We start from the raw sequence: 17,742 nt of genomic DNA on the forward strand, positions 1-17,742 counted from the left end.
AGTGGATGCGGAAGGAGAAGCATAGAATAGGTCACTAAGAACACGAGGGTTTACATGGTTCAGCCTTGTTGACCTACATCCACAAAGGAATCCCTCAAGAGCTACATCTTTATTGTATAAGAGTGTAGTACAATAACCTATGTTACAATGAACTCTAACATGAATATATATAATAGACTAAACCCTAGACTAATAGACTTCTAGTACAAGTAGGAGACTTAGCTTGCACACAAAGTAGAATTAGGTTTGGACCTATTATATTGGGCTAATATGTCTAATATATCTCTAACAATTTTGTTGCGTGGTTTAGGACTAAGATCTGCTACTCTTGATTTATTCGTTGTAGGCAATCTGTTTAAAAGCAAAGATACTCTGGGAACTATTTCGTTTCTTACTTCGTCCCTGGTAAATGCTATTATGAACTTATCAGAGAGAATTTATCTCAAGGAGCGCCTTCCCATAATAGATTACCAATCATATAATGTCCACATCACAAGAGAAGGTAATCAATTTCCTCTCGTTGAGTAATTCCTGTTATTATATCTTTTAAATTGGAACTTTTTTTTCCTCTGTCTTGACTTTGTTGGACAACTCGACAACATAGAAAGAATAGCCCAAATCGATTTTCCCCTTAATAATCTCAATTTGCAGGTGTAAAATGTTTTGGATAGTACTGGATTTGTCTGGCTTTGAGCCTCTAAGGTTTAGGTTGAAATTATCCGCACCTAAACGGGATATTATTTTTAAACCTGTGACAAGTTTGCACAGTTTCAGGTTGACCTATGAGTGTTGGCCCCCCTTATTTTTTATTTATGTAATCTGTTTAAGCTGTTGTATGATGATTAAATGATGAGTGGAAGTATAAAAGAGAAAGCACATATAAAGGTTCACATAGTTCGACCTAATAGTTTACGTCCATAATAAAAAAGAAAAACTTCTTCACGGCTACATATTATATTAATCATTTGGGTTACAATGAAATTAACGTGATGTTTATATAGTATAAAATAATTGACTAATCCTATGCTAACCATAGACTAACCTAGGGTTAATATGCTTGTTTTACAAGTACATGTGTAGTGTCAACTCGGGTTAGCATGTTGGGTTCGTGTCCTGTCAAGATAGGGGTATACGACTAAAATGTCTCAACCCAAACCCGACTCATTTCATAATTGTGTGATGGCTCTTCAACCCTAACCCAACCTGTTAATGAAGTGGGTTGACATGACCCGACCCACTTGACATGTTTAATAAACAAGTCATGTTGGGTTGACATAAATGAGATACAACCCATTTTAGCCTGCTTAATATTAAATATAACATTCATATATAAATAAGCTCTTTACATCCTAAAAGTAATGCATACACTTCAAGTTTTCAATTCACATTCAAAATAGCATAGTTCAACAAAAATATAACATCCATCTACAAAAAATTTCTTTAAACTCCAAAAGAAGTCCATACACTTCAACTCAAATTTAAAATAACATAGTTCAACAAACAGAATACGTCAAAAGCTAAGTATTAATATTGAAAGAATTAGTGCAAACAGTATACTGATCATGACCAGGGTTTATAAAGTTTTAGTTTCTAATTATATCACTTGTAAGGTTTTGTAATTACTCACTTTTCTTTTTAAGTTTAAAAGGTATTTGACCAATCTAAAATAAAACGAATATTTATATGTTATATGAGTTAAATGGTTTGTGTTAAATGGGTCATTTTGGGTTAACACAAATAAATTGTCATGTTAAACATGTCTATTGCGGCTCACGTGAGTTGACCTGCCTATGACACATTTCTTATCGAGTCACTTTTAGGTCGAACCGTTTAAGACCCAAACCTGCAAAGGCCTAACCCTAACTTTAACCCACAAAAACCTGTGTTGTGTTCAAGTCGTGTTTGCGGATTGGGTCAAACATTGACACCCATGTCTACAATTAGTTTGAGTCACTAGAGTCATAATATGTCTAACATAAATATTAAAAATAAATTAATTAGCAACATGAAAATGATATTAAGAATCTCAGGTTAGTGTTAGGAGGATTATCACCAAACTAATACAACTTATAAAGCCATTCAAGTCAAATAATTTTAACAAATTATAACCAAATTTTGAAAAAACAAATCTAACTAGATATGTGCCAATTACAATTTACAAATGTATTTATATATATACAATCAAATTCATCACAATAATCTTCTCAAAAAAGAAATCATCATAATAAAAAGTAATATTTTGGTTGCATTGTTGTAGTCCCGTGAATTCCATGAGTAAAAGTTACGAAAACAAAAGGAGTTGAGAGAAAGAATAATAAAAGAAACAAGACAGAAATGCCATCTTTTAAAAAGGTATACTTATAACCTCAAGGGGTTAACTTAATGCAGGGTCAGCTCTAGACATTTTAGGGTCTAAGGCGACAATTAAAATGGGGTATTTTTATATTAATGTGTTAATTAATTAAATTAAAATTTATTTAATATTTTTATAGTATAATATATATAATTTAAAATCTATTTTTCTTGCCTTCTGAAATGCAAATTGACTAATTAAATTTTTGTATTCAAGTTCTTCTGACATCTTTTTTTCAATAATATAACTAATCTACTTAATATTTCTTGGGACATTGTTGATCTTAGATATGATTTTATAAATTTAATTTTGAAAAAATTCTTTCTGCTGAGCAACTGTAACATATGTTGTTAGTAAAATTCTATAAGCATTAAATGTATTTGGACATCTTTTAACTCTTTTTGGTAAACTTCTTCTTCATTTATGAGATTTTCATCATTATAAATTATTTTAAAGTTTATTATCAAGATTTGTTTTATTGCAAAATTGAACATCATTATGGTTATTTTCATTGTTATCTTGTAATTGTATCATTTCATTATCTTCTAAGTCTTTTTGGTGAATTTCATGCTCATATATTTGTGATATTTTAATCTAAATTTGTATTTTATTTTGTTTATTACTAATAAAAATTTATCCATTCATCATTTTTGAGACTCAATTTATTTTTCTTCACTCACACATATAATGTTTTTATTTTGTTTTTCCTTTAGTATTATTATTTCATTTTCTTTTTTCTTTTTTGGATTGAAGTTTTTTATTTTTTTTATTTTTTGCTTTAGTCTTAGTGTAGTTAGTGGCTACTTATACACAACAAAACACAAGATTTGGTAATAACTACATTCTATAACAAAAATGATAACAACTAGCCTCTGAGCACGTGCTCACGCACGTGCTCAAAGGCTCTTCTATTTTTTTGGTAATAATTAATTTAGAGCATTTATTATAATTTGGAATTACTACATTTTCCAATCACAAAAAATTAATCACACCCCTAGGTTTTTTTTTTTTTTTTTTTTTTTTTTTTTTTTTTTTTTTTTTTTTTTTTGCGATTGAAAAATGTAGTGATCCCAAATTATAACAAATGCTCTAAATTAACCCTTACCCAAAAAATAGAAGAGCTTCTGAGCACGCATGTGAGCGCGTGCTCAGAGGCTATTTTTGTTTTTTTTTTGGGTGCATGTATTAATTTTTTGAACCCAAGCCCAAAAGTTTAATAAATAAAAAATACCTAGGTAAAATTCTATAAAGCGTGTTTTTTTTTCCCCCTCTTTTCTTTAAAGATAATATTATAAAATCATGGAAAAAATTGCTTCTAAATAATATCTAAATAATAGGCAAAATTTTTGGAATAAAAATACCTAAATCATGTTTTTTTTTTTTTTTTTTTTTAAATGTAAAATAGTGCTGGCATATTATTAAAATACCCACAACATGAAACCAACGTTAGTTTTTTTTTTTTTTTTTAATTTTACATTTAAATTTTAAATGTAAAACAGTGCTGACATGTTTTTTTTTGCTTGAAATTGTAAAAAAATATGAAACCAACATTGAAGTACTCACACTTTGTGCAAATTAAAAAAGCATGGTTTGTTTGGAGTCTTTTTGTCTTTTGGTATGTTATTTTGAATCAGATTAAATTTTACCAATTTTTAAAATGTATGTACATTAAAATTTAAAATAATGTAACATTTTAAACTATTAAATATAAGATATATTTAAGGGTGTAGGTTTTTATCCCTAAAAGTTAGTCTATTATTTAGAAGCAATTTTCACCACAATTTTTAAATTTAATCTTTAAAGATAACTTCTCTTGTATCATTCTTGTTTTAGCAAATTTGTATGGCAATTTCTTACGGAATCATCAAATGTGCAATGAAAGGCACAAAAGAGGACAATATTAAATTTCATATGGTAGGATATTTACAAAAAATGTTTTTTAACAACTACTTAATAGATTGACTACCACTTCACTCACCCGAATTCATCCAATGTGCTTGCTATGCAATCTAACCAAATTGTTGATATGTCACCCTAAAAAAAAATACAAAAAAATAGAGAGTAAGCCTTAAATGTAAGAAAAACAACAGACAAAAATAATAGGAGGAAGAGAGGGCACCACTTAAAACACATACACTAAAATAATGAGTCAAACCCAAAAACCACAAAAAACAAAGAAAAAAAAAAGACAAATTAATATCTATCATTCCCATTATTTAAAAATAGTCATTAATTAAAGAAAATATTAAACACCCATCAAACTGACTAGATAAAAGAAAAGAAACGATTAAAACAAATAAGATAATGGTATGGAAAAGATAATAGAATTACATTTTATTATTTATATTTAATACTTTGCTTTTTTTTTTCTTTTTTTTTTTTGGAGAAGATTAAATACTTTGATCTTGATCTACATAATTGCAAGTTGCAACAACAATCATCCCGTCACTTTGGTAGTAGAGTAAGGGCTGGATATTTGCTATCCAATGAATCTGGGACAAAGTATAATTTTGTTTCATAGGGAATCAATGAGTTTCCTTTTTTGTGGACTCCAAACTTGATTTATACTTATCGGGTAAAAAAGAAGTTTATCTACAATTTACACGCTTAGAAAATTAAGATCATCTAGGATTGTTGTTGAATTCAAGATTAAAATCATCTACAATTTCTTTTCATTAGGATTCTTGCAGGTGGCTGAGAACGTTTACTGTAAACTATCTTAATAACTAAAAACTAATTAATGAGAGTTTTATATATTAGAGTATACTATTGGCAATGGAATTCAATCCACGTTGAAGAGTTGTAATATGAGTTGTGAACAAAACAATAGGAATATAAGAAAACGTGAAAGCAAAAAAAAACCAACATAGAGAACCCAACACGCATGAGGCATCCAAAATAGAGGTGGTCAAAGATACTTACATTTTGGCTGTTGACTACACCTTAAGTCCAAAGTTCAAATAGTCCGTTGCAGTTGGAGGACAGAGCATACGAAAATCTTGAAAATCAACACCCCAGTGCACGTTCCTTTAAGAAATATGTGAAAGAAATTAAAGGTGGGATTGAAATATTTGATTTCTTTGTACAATATAAGAAGTTGTTCATGAATTAAAAAACCAAAATAGAAAAAATCAATGTACATTAACATACACACACCATTGAGCCGGAGCAAATTTGAGCGGAGCAAATAGAAAAAATGATTATAATGGTGAAAAGAAGATTAACACAGAGTTGAGAGAATTGGAGAATTGAAGAAGAAAAAATTTCAGTTTGAAAACCAACGTGAGTGTATTGGGAGTGTGGTCCTATTTTGTAGATTGTGTTTTATATGGGAGTTAATGAGAGTTCAAAAACGTGTACAAAACACCTTTGAACGTTTAGACCCCCAAATTACAACTTAACCAATACAAGCAATATGTCAAACAACTAGTGTGCGGAAACTTAACACATGCTATAATATGAAATTGGTTAAAGACTATCTAAGCCATAACAAAATAAAACCACAGCAGATAATAAAAAGGCAAAGATAGAGAGGAAGGAAGATGCAAACACAAAGACAACACGCGATGTGTTATCGAAGAGGAAACCGAAGTCCTCGGCGAAAAACCTCTCCGCCGCCCTCCAAGCGGTAATCAATCCACTAGAAAATACAGTTGGGATACAAGGACAGCAATAGACCCTCCAAGCCTAATCTACCCAGTGCACCTAAGCCCTCCAAGCTTCTTGCTCCAACGAGGTTGCGCCGAACCTTTTTCTTTTCTAGCTTCCCGGATTCCACTACTAGACCGTAGTATCAACCAATGAAGATTGGTTCCTTCCTAACTGCTTCCTAGAAATCCAAACAACTGTCTCACAGTGATGATGATGGTGAGAACCAGGTTTGGTATAATGCCTCTCAAGGATTTGACAATGGAGAGGAAGAGAGTAGGGGAATTTGAAGAGACTCTAAGGTATAGATTGTGGGTGAAACAATCTTGTTTTTCTTTAGGGTTTCTCTCTCAAAATTCTCTCTGGAAGCTCTCTTTCAATCGTGGGTAAAAGGGGTATTTATACTGGAGTGGGAGAGGAATGTGAAACGTCAGGTTTTACAAAACAGGGGTGGCTCGCGGCTTGACCTCGCGGCTTGACTAAGTCGCGAGATCCAGTCGCGAGTTAACCGTATGGCCAGTTGTCCTGTTTTGTCCTGTAGTGCTCCAGCTAGCATGACTGTTCATCTTCCAGCATGCTTGGCACATGTGCTGCTTCTGGCGGCTTGTAGCCGCGAGTCACCCACGAGTCCCAGCCGCGAGTCTCTGTTTTCTTGCACACTCTTGAGCAATCTTCACTCTATCTCACTCACTACCCTTACAACAAACCCACCTAAATATAGGGTTACTAAATGCTGAATTACAAGCAAATTTGGCACGGAATAAAGCCAATTAGATGGTTGAATAAATTCAACCTTACAATCTCCCCCTTTGGCTATTCCGTGACAAAACCCTAAAACAGACTCTAGACTTAACATGTGAGTTGGGAACAGTTGAACAAAACTCACTCACACCTAACTCTAGAAGCTGTGAAGCACTTGAATCATATGAACATAATACTCCTGAAACACAACAATACACCATGATCATTGTAAGCAGAAAATTATAAATGCATATGAAACAGGCAATATGTGATCAAGCAAAGATGGAGTTAATAAACAAACCATGGCTTGATCAACCAAGTGAACACCACAAGGTAGTGATCACAGTGCTCATTCACACTTGGAATGAACACAAGGACATACAAGTTAACAAGCACAAGGCAAGACACTTGTATGCTCAACACTCAACCAATGCATAACACACAAGACATATGCATCTAGGAACAATCCTACAAGGGCACAAGAGTGACAGTACATAAACCAAAATGCAGAACATTTAGATTAAAGTACTGATTTCAACATAGCATAAAGGCTGCATTAAGCAAGGTACATACCATAAAGCCTACAAACTATGCATAAAACATTAACCCTAAAAGCTTACAAAAGCACATGGGTACAAACCACAAAAACATCCTGAATAACATCATCAAAATATATTAAAGTTTAAACCAAGAGTATAGGTTAAGAGTTAGAAACAGCTAAACACCAAAACACAATGTATCAAACCCATTAAATAGTACGCAACAAACATAAACCTAAAACCATAAGTTTAGAGGATAAGACTAAAAACAAAAGTATGACAAAAGTATGTGTGTACTCCCCCTATCACTATGCACACTTCCCTTTGAACTTTTCTCCCCCTTACTGAATGCTCTCCCCCTTTTTGTCACGAATAGCTAAAGGCTCTCGTCCAACTTTCGTTGAATATCATCTAGCTGATTCTCCATAGTCTCGAGACGCATTTAGACATGGTTGTTTGTGGAGTAGAGAAGTGCCACAAGCTCATCAACGCGTTTCTGAATATGCTCAAGTACACTGCCGACTCTATCAGTATGAGGAGCAGTCTGTGCTTGCGGAATACTAGCCGGTGAAGCTTCAGGAACAGCACGTGATGTAGATGTGGTATGTGCATGTGTCTCTGAGTCAGGGGCAGATGGAGTAACCGGAGAGATGTGAGCACTTCTTGGTGATTTAGAGGAGTGACTTCTGCTAGCTTGAAGAGTGAACAAGGAAATGGGACGTTGACTAGTCAACATTTTTCCATCTGCAGGAGGAATAATGCCTGCACGAAGAATGAGCTTCATGATGAGACTGCAAAATGGAATAACTCCTCGAGCTGCAGATCGACGCGCGGTCTTCCTCAAGGTGTAGTAGATGTGAGCACATATATCAATGGGGGCTCCTGTAATAAGGTCACATAGAAATAGAGCTCTCCCAAGATTGATGAATGTAGTGTTGGACAGTGGGTAGAGATTGGTGAACATGATCAACTTCAGTGTGGTCAGCTCAGGTGCAAACTTTGCGGTGCTGATGGATGTTCCTGCACTGGATACTTCATGATCGTATCCTAAGATTTGTAAAATTTCTCCAACTTCTGGATTTCGTTCATCATAAGGAGTTATATTCACATTCTGAGGTCTGGTGATGCCGAGAAGATCTGCGATGGAGTCTGGGGTAACACTAAACTCTGTTCCTCTGACCTAGAAAATGAGTTCAGGTCCAAGATCAGTTGCATTGGAGAAGCATTCTTTGACCAGCTCATCCATTGGATCATCAAAGTTCCCGAACAAGTTTGCCCAATCTCGTTTCTCAAAGATTCGAGGGATGAAAGTGGTCCCTAAGGTGTTGAACTCTACCACCCGTTCCACTATAGTGGTTGACTTGTCAAACACATTTGAGTAGGCGTGTGAGTTAAGCGGAAGTCTGAACCTATCCTCATTGGGATCTTGAGATGCTTGAGATGATAGACGAGTCCTTTTAGCAACTGGTGTTGCTGGTTCGTCAGCAACAATGTCTTTACCCCTAGAAGATCGACGAGACATCTGCAAGAGAACAGACCCACAGCAAAGAACCAAACAACAATACCACACAAGATAATTGTCAACAAGATTCAGTGTAAACAAAATTTCAATATACAAGCATAAACTGAAGATAGTGCAGACCCAACCAAACTTCCAACAATACAAAGAAGCACAAAATAACAGGTGCAGTAAAATGGTGAAAGTGCACCAAGACATAGACAGACAACACAACTAACAAAACTGTCAATGAGACAGGTCATCATGACCATGATATGCAAACAGATACATCATTCGAACATTTAGAGCAGATAACATAAATCACTCCACCAGAGATGTGAACAAGGGGAAAATATTTCAACATGAAGAAACCAATCATCCACATTAGAGCACATGGTTGAGAGACATACATTATGTTATCATAAAAACTCAGTAACCAATACCGAACACCAACATCAATACTTAAGCAAGTGAAATGAGTAAGTCAAATAGACACCAAACCCATTTAAGAAAAAATTTTCAGACTCAATAATAGGCAAACAAATCAGAACAATGAAAAAACACATTGTGACCGCTCAGTATGAAAGCAGGTGAGAACAATATCAAACAAGACACTCCATACCCATTACACAAAGAGAGAAGTATTTCGAACACACTATCAGTCCAAACAGTAACAAAAATATGCAGGAAAAAAGGAACATGAGATTGAGAAAGCAAAACCCATACCTTTTCTTGATGATTTGGATAAGAAATGAAGCACCAATGAGGTTTGAAAATGGATTCACGAAGTGTTTGGAAGGAAGATAGTTTAGAGAAAATATGAACAGTTACAAAAGTTCGAGGGAAAACTGAAAAGAGGTTTAAAAACTGCTCCTGTTTCTGCCAAACACGCGATTTTTGCGACTTGATTAAGTCGCCACACAGTCGCCAGCTCAAGCCGCCAAAGCACTCAAGAACAAAAATTTGAAAAATTTTTCTAAGTGTTTTTCGCGACTGGAAGGTCTACCCGCGAGTGAGTCGCGAGCTGAGCCGCGAAAATTTCTGAGTGAACCTCGCGACTGGACCTTCCACTTGCGAACAAGTTACCAAAAATGACCAGCGAAGATGCGACTGAGGCTCGCGACTTGACATACCCGCGACTGAGCCGCCAAAACAGGGCAAAACTGGATTTTTGAAATTTTCAAATTTTTAAACAAAATACTTTCCAAAAACACCTAAAACACTCAAAAATCTTTTTGTGCTTGAATTAACAAAGATTGAGCATGTGAAAACACATTTCATCAAGTACAATCACACAAATGAGTATGGCATTTATTGAACATAAACTTGTGTGTTGTGTGTGGATATCAACAATGAGATAGGCCTTCGTCTAATGTGAAGCTTCAATGATTGATTCAACCAAGGCATACACAATTAGCACTAGATCATGTGACCTATCTCAATTATAGAAATATGTATATATGACCTCCCACAAAACTTGATAACATGACTTGGAGCTTTATATTTTACTCCACTTTTAATCATAACATTTTATCTTTTTGATCTTTTGAGGCAATCACCTCTCATTGTGAGAGTGATATTTGACATTTCACCTTAATGAACAAGCCTTTGGCTTTTTGAATAAACATTCACTTTAATATAAGGTCGCTTACCCTTTTTCCTAGTCGAATACTAGAATGTGCAACAGGCTTTTGCAGCTCAATATCTCTTTTCATTTGGAGATTTACATTTGGTGAGCTCTTTTTAGCAAAACAAAAATAAAAAGTGGGAAGATATATAGACACAAGTCTATGCATGTCTCAAGATCAACATAACCATTCACTAATCATTAATGACAAGTTTGAAGATCTATTTACAACAATCACATAGATTTCAAGATTTTTCCCACAGTGAAATAAGTGCATGAAAACAAGAAATGCTCGAAAATGCACACAGCCATTAGCACAAAGGTACAAGGCAAAACAAGTTTTGAGACAAAACTCAACAAAGTCAATCAAACTTTTTGATTTTCTAATTTTTTATGTGATTTTTGGATTTTTGACACAAGAAACAAAAAGATTGATAAAACAAAATTAAAAAATATTCACAAGTAGACAAGCAAACAACCAACATCAAAAACAGCAAGCAAACCAAACAAACATTGTCGCAAAGCATAGGAAGTATTAATGCATGGACATGTTGTAATGCTTATGCATGAGTACCCTTTTTCACCCACACGTCACTTGCATTTGGGGTGATTTCCTTATAGGATTGGGTACGGGAGTTAGGGCTTTCAAACTTTCGTGAGAAGCTTTCCAAGCAGTTGGTGAATGCACCAATCATCTTCATCACGTTCATCATTCCGGGATCTCCATTTTGATCTCTAGATTGATCACCTGCCCAAATTCTCCTATCATTTCTGGGTCCTCCTGACCTTTGAGGAGTTGCACTGTTCTTTGCTCTCAGCTTTTGGCAATTTGGTCGAGTATGCCCTTGAAGTCCGCAATAATGGCACACATAAGTTCCTTTAGGACCTCTTTGTGGTCGTGGACGTGACTTGGCACGAGATTCAGACCTGCCCACAGACTGATTACGGGGATTCAGCATCCGTTGGTTCACCACATTCTTCTTCTCCTCCACCTCGAGCTTCTCACTAGTAAGGTCAGCTACAACTGGATCTTTGGCCTTTACAAACTTCACTTCTTTAGTGACATTTTCAGATGAACTACTTCCTCCGGTATATCCCAATCCGGATTTGTCTGAAAAGCTCTTCTGAGATGATATAACATCATCTAGCTTCTTGGTGGTGACCCTATCTATTTTAGCATTCGCTTGCACAACCTCATTCTCAATAAATCTCACTTTTGTGTAAGTTTCGGACAACTCACCATTCAATGTTTCTATCTCACATTTGGCCTCCCTATATCGAATTAGGAGACTTTTGTAGTCCTCCTCAGCCTTCTTCATTTTTCTCACAGCAGCCTTGGCCACCCTTGTGTACTCACCCGACTTCTCCAAGAGTGAGTTATAATTCTCTTGAAGATTTGCTGTGCTTTCATCTTCTTCAGCATCTGATTCTTCAACAATTCCTAGTGATTCATCATCACTATGTTCTCCAAGGTCTCGTACAAGCAGATTTAACTCATCCGAAGACTCAACATGAGCAATAGTCATAAAAGCTGATAGTTCCCCTCTCCATCACAGCTCTCTTCAGATTCTGAGTCAGACGAATCCGAGTCACTCAAGGTCGTGGCATACACTTTACCTTTCGATTTCAAATAATTCGGACATTCCTTCTTAAAGTGTCCATGCCCGTTACATTCAAAACAAGTGACACCTTGTGTGGGTTGGGATTCTTTTCCATCTTTCTTTTTGAAATCCCTCTTCTCCCTTCCAGAACTTTGGAATTTTCTTTTATCATCAAATTTGCCATTATTTTTGAATTTCAAGAACTTTCTGAAATTTTTGACAAGGTAGGCTACATCTTTGTCAACCACATCTTCTCCCGATGAGTCTTGATCTTCCACCTTCTCATTAATGGTCTTTAGAGCAAGGGATTTACTCTTCCGTTGATTGGGCAGCGACATCTCATAAGTCTGCAGAGAACCAACCAGCTCCTGTACTTTGATGTCATCAAGATCCTTGCTCTCTTCAATTGCTGTCACTTTAGCACGAAAACTTTCCGGCAATGATCGAAGGATCTTCCTTACAATCTTTGAGTCCTTCGTTTTCTCCCCCAAGTTGAACTTACTGACAACCACCTCATTTAGCTTTCCATAGAAAGAGTCAAAAGACTCATCCTCACTCATTTTGAGCTCCTCAAACCGAGTGGTCAGCATTTGTAACTTGGTGTCTTTCACTTTCTTCGTGCCTTCATAAGTGGTTTCCAGAATCTCCCATGCTTCTTTGGCAATGGTAATGTGAGAAATCCTGTGAAATTCATCTGGAGACACACCACAGAAAATAGCATTGAGTGCTTTACTGTTAGCATTAGATGCAGCAAGTGCTGCCTTATCCCATGTGGATTTGGCTGCCTCAGGTTTGGTCCAACCAATCTCAACAGCATCCCAAACGGATTCATCAATAGAACACAGAAAAGCTCTCATGCGAACCTTCCAAAAAGCATAATTACTACCATCAAAATATGGAGGTGCATTTAGGGATTGAGACCTATCCATCTCAAAAGGGAGTCAAGGATCACACAATGGTAATGAAACCAATCACAGTGTACCCGCTCTGATACCAATTGAAAGTTCAAAAACGTGTACAAAACACCTTTGAACGTTTAGACCCCCAAATTACAACTTAACCAATACAAGCAATATGTCAAACAACTAGTGTGCGGAAACTTAACACATGCTATAATATGAAATTGGTTAAAGACTATCTAAGCCATAACAAAATAAAACCACAGCAGATAATAAAAAGGCAAAGATAGAGAGGAAGGAAGATGCAAACACAAAGACAACACGCGATGTGTTATCGAAGAGGAAACCGAAGTCCTCGGCGAAAAACCTCTCCGCCGCCCTCCAAGCGGTAATCAATCCACTAGAAAATACAGTTGGGATATAAGGACAGCAATAGACCCTCCAAGCCTAATCTACCCAGTGCACCTAAGCCCTCCAAGCTTCTTGCTCCAACGAGGTTGCGCCGAACCTTTTTCTTTTCTAGGTTCCCGGATTCCTCTACTAGACCGTAGCATCAACCAATGAAGATTGGTTCCTTCCTAACTGCTTTCCAGAAATCCAAACAACTGTCTCACAGTGATGATGATGGTGAGAACCAGGTTTGGTATAATGCCTCTCAAGGATTTGACAATGGAGAGGAAGAGAGTAGGGAAATTTGAAGAGACTTTAAGGTATAGATTGTGGGTGAAACAATCTTGTTTTTCTTTAGGGTTTCTCTCTCAAAATTCTCTCTGGAAGCTCTCTTTCAATCGTGGGTAAAAGGGGTATTTATACTGGAGTGGGAGAGGAATGTGAAACGTCAGGTTTTACAAAACAGGGGTGGCTCGCGGCTTGACCTCGCGGCTTGACTAAGTCGCGAGATCTAGTCGCGAGTTAACCGTATGGCCAGTTGTCCTGTTTTGTCCTGTAGTGCTCCAGCTAGCATGACTGTTCATCTTCCAGCATGCTTGGCACGTGTGCTGCTTCTGGCGGCTTGCAGCCGCGAGTCACCCGCGAGTCCCAGCCGCGAGTCTCTGTTTTCTTGCACACTCTTGAGCAATCTTCACTCTATCTCACTCACTACCCTTACAACAAACCCACCTAAATACAGGGTTACTAAATGCTGAATTACAAGCAAATTTGGCACGGAATAAAGCCAATTAGATGGTTGAATAAATTCAACCTTACAGTTAAAGAAGCACTTTTACCAAATTTTGCCCCTACTTAGACGTAGGCTATAGGGGTATTTTGGAATAAAAGAAAAATCTGGTCCAAACTGGGGAAGCCTCTTAAATATTAGTATAGATAAAATGCAAGATTTAAAAAAAAAAAAAAAAACTAAATGCCATAGGCCCATAAGTAGTTACTAGCCCACATCCACAAGTCTATAGTCTTAATAGCAATCAATATCATCACTCAGCAGCCACATCCCACAAGCTCCACCCACTGACCCAAGTGTGAGTAGTGAATGATAGATTAGATCGGAGGAAAAGTGGAGCCACCAACAGAAGAGATTTAACTTTTAAGAGTAGTGACCATTGACCAGTGGAGAGGAAAAATGAGATTCAAAATTGCAAAGGCATAGAGAGAGAGAGAGAGAGAGAGAGAGAGAGAGAGAGAGAGAGAGAGAGAGAGAGAGAGAGAGAGTATGGGTTTTTTTTTTTTTTTTTTTTTTTTTTGGGAGAAATGATATGGGTAAAATTTTGGGATTTGAGATTTTTGATTTGTATTTATTTATGATTTTTTTATGATTAATATTTTACGACCGGATTTGTATTTTATCTGGTTGTAAATTTTGGTTTATCTAGAGGTTAATGATGTTATTTTTGGGACAATTAATTTTTTTTTTACCAAAGAATTTTCTTCTTGTTCTTGGGTCAAAGGGATGAAGCATATTTTTTTGGGTTTAGGAACCAATTTTTTTTTTTGTTTTTTTTTTTTTTCTGATATCTATTTTTTCCCAAAATTTAGGGGATCCCTTCCACTTGGGGGCCTTAGGCAATGGCCTAACTGGCCTAGTGGAAGGGTCGGTCCTGACTTAGTGGTTCGTAAGGCCAAATGATATCCATGAGATCATGAATTCGAAACCTTTTACCAGCACTTTGGGGCCACCCCCAAAGGTTTCTTCTCTGTAATAACCTGACGTGTGTGAGATGGGGGGATTGCACATGTTCAAGAGAATAGTCAGATACTCAAAAAGGTTTGAATACCATTGTTTATCCAAAAAAAAAAAAAAAACAGAAAGAAAGAAAGAAAGATGTACATGTGTTATGTAAGGACTAGATTTGGCTCCCTAACCCAAAAGGTGGATGGACTTAAGCCCAAAAAACCCAAAATAATGAATTTGTAGAGAGTGGGTTGGAAAACTGGGCTTTAATGAATTAGATAATAAATAGGGTAGATCTTGATGATAAGAGAATGAAGATAGACAAGTTTTGACTAAAGAAAATCGTCATCGGCAAAGTCTAAGAGGATTAGTTCTTAGGTATTACTCTCAACTGTAGGCTAATGCATAATTGCAGGCATAAGGCACTGCTTAGACATGGATTTACTCCCTACTAGCTCCTCAATCCGGTCCCCTAATGAATACTTTACTTTCAAATGCAGAGTTGAAGAAACGGCCCCTAGGGCAAGAAGCTAGGGTCTTGCCACAATGACCGTGTAGGGAGAGTATGCATCCACCACAATGAAGTCCACTTCTACCACCTTTGAACCTACTTGCACAGGCAACCTAATCTGGCCCTTTGGGATGACAATCTTCCCATCGAAACTCACCAAAGGTGAATCATAGGCTGTCAAGTCCTCAGGCTTTAAGTTCAGCCCTCTGTACAAGTCAGGGTACATAATCTTTGCACCACTGCCCTGGTCTACCATCACCCTCTTCACATTATACCCTTCAATTCTGAGGGTAACCACTAAAGCATTATTGTGTGGCTGGATGGTTCCCATCTAATCCTTGTCCAAAAAACTTAGTACCAGTCGGATCTCCACTCTAGCCCTCTTTGGTTCAGAGTTAAGAGTCCTCGGCTATCAGCCGAGCTACAGACATTACCCTGGAAGGATGAGAACTAGTTCTTCCAGGTGTAGCAAAAATGACATTGAATATGCCTAACGGGGGCCTTGAAGAAGCATTCCCTTAAGCCCTTGACCTTGATTGGTCTCCTTGCCGATTAGGACAATACAAAAACTGCTGTAACCTTCCCTCCCTAACTAGTTGCTCTAGATGGTTCCACAAAGTCCTGTAGTCCTCAGTGGTGTGCCTCCGCTCCTGATGGTATTGGAAATTGTTAGGAAATTTAGACCCCGTTTGATAGAATCAACAAGTTTTAGACCCAAGTTGTTAAATAGATTTATTATGAATAAAACTTGTTAAAACAAACAAACATCAATATTATGTAAAAATCATGCAACGGAAAAAATAAATAAGACAAGATATAATGACCTAGGAAAAACAATAAACAAACTAGTTTCACAGTAAAAAACCTGTGGGGAAACCTTTCCGAAAAGCAATCCAATATAGTAAAGAGAAGTTTCAAATTTTGTACAAAACCTTTATCTCTAGACTCTACAATCCCCGTAGATGAACTTACAGCAGAAACCTTCTACTGCTTCAGAACCTTTGAACTCTTCAATATATGAATGCCACCCTTTTTATGCACAGATCCCAGTACGTGACTAACTCCTTTGCACGAATTCCAATACGTGACTCACTCACCAACTTGAGGAAAATGTTGGCTGCAAAGTTCTTCACTTCATCAACAATGAAGATCAAGAAGCACTTGGTTACAAAACCCTAAGGCACAAAGACGCAGTAGCTTCTTTTAGAGAGAATAAGGCATCGGTCACCTTTTGCATATGTTCTCCTTGTATTCTCTTATGTGACGGCCTCTAAAATAAGTTTTATATATGTCTAGGGTTGTGAGAAAAGAAACCTTACACAAATACAAAAGCATGGGCCGAAAATCAGATCTGAAAATATGAATTCCCGTAACCTTGATAGATACCTCGATAGATAGTATCTGTCGAGCCTCATTAAACCTTGATAGATAGCTATCTGTCGAGCAGCTGTCGAGCTATCTGTCCACAAGTGTCGAGCTATCTGTCCAGCTTTAGTGAATAGCTTTTCGTCACTTGTTTGTTGGTTCAATCTTCATGCTTTTAATACTAGACTTGAACAACATGTTTCTTGAAGTATTAAACACATCTTAGATCTACCCAAATACAAGTAAAGTGTGTTTTGTCAAAAGATTAGCCAATTACATAAAATAGTGACATATGTTCCTAACAAGTGAATCACATATGTCCTAACAATCTCCCCCTTTGACAATCCGTGACAAAACCACTACAAACAAATGAGATATGAGAGAAGTCATAAATCACTCAACTTATATTCACTTGTTGAATACAATAAAATCTATCCCAACACAAACTCTTGAAAAACTTTGCAAGAAGAGAGTTTATGGCAAGTAGACTTTGACAACCTGTATTTTTGAAACACTTTAAACAAAACTCATCAAGGCATCTTTGTGTGAAACAAAAATAATAGATTGCATACAAGTTATAAGAAACATGTGTATGGAGATAGAAAAGAAACAACACATGTAGAGGTAGGTGAAGAAGACATACATCATCATAAATATATATCAAAGATAAGCACAATGTATGTAAACATAGTCACAAGACTGGTGTACACAAAGAAGGAGGTAAGCACTCCCTCTAACAAGATGAAACACATCTCCCCCTTACAGAGGCATGTATTTCTTCCCCTAACATATAGAATCTTAAAAAAAGAAACCACAAATTCTCCACAATTTCTCC

The 17,742-nt window shown here is 36.4% G+C and overlaps 1 protein-coding gene across 3 annotated transcripts in view; it reads left to right on the forward strand.

Moving 5' to 3' along the window:
* The window catches only part of LOC126717484 (ankyrin repeat-containing protein ITN1-like), a 77,220-nt gene that overhangs the window by 27,087 nt on the left and 32,391 nt on the right, over window positions 1–17,742 (forward strand). For 2 of the 3 annotated variants that reach the window (XM_050419227.1, XM_050419226.1), the window contains exon 4: window positions 347–502. The exons of the other annotated variant lie outside the window; for it this stretch is intronic. In XM_050419227.1, the coding sequence (XP_050275184.1) occupies window positions 347–502 (156 nt within the window). The remainder of the gene's footprint in view (window positions 1–346; window positions 503–17,742) is intronic. 3 annotated transcript variants of the gene reach the window in all.

Source organism: Quercus robur, chromosome 3 (assembly GCF_932294415.1).
Source record: "Quercus robur chromosome 3, dhQueRobu3.1, whole genome shotgun sequence".
NCBI classification, from domain to species: domain Eukaryota; kingdom Viridiplantae; phylum Streptophyta; class Magnoliopsida; order Fagales; family Fagaceae; genus Quercus; species Quercus robur.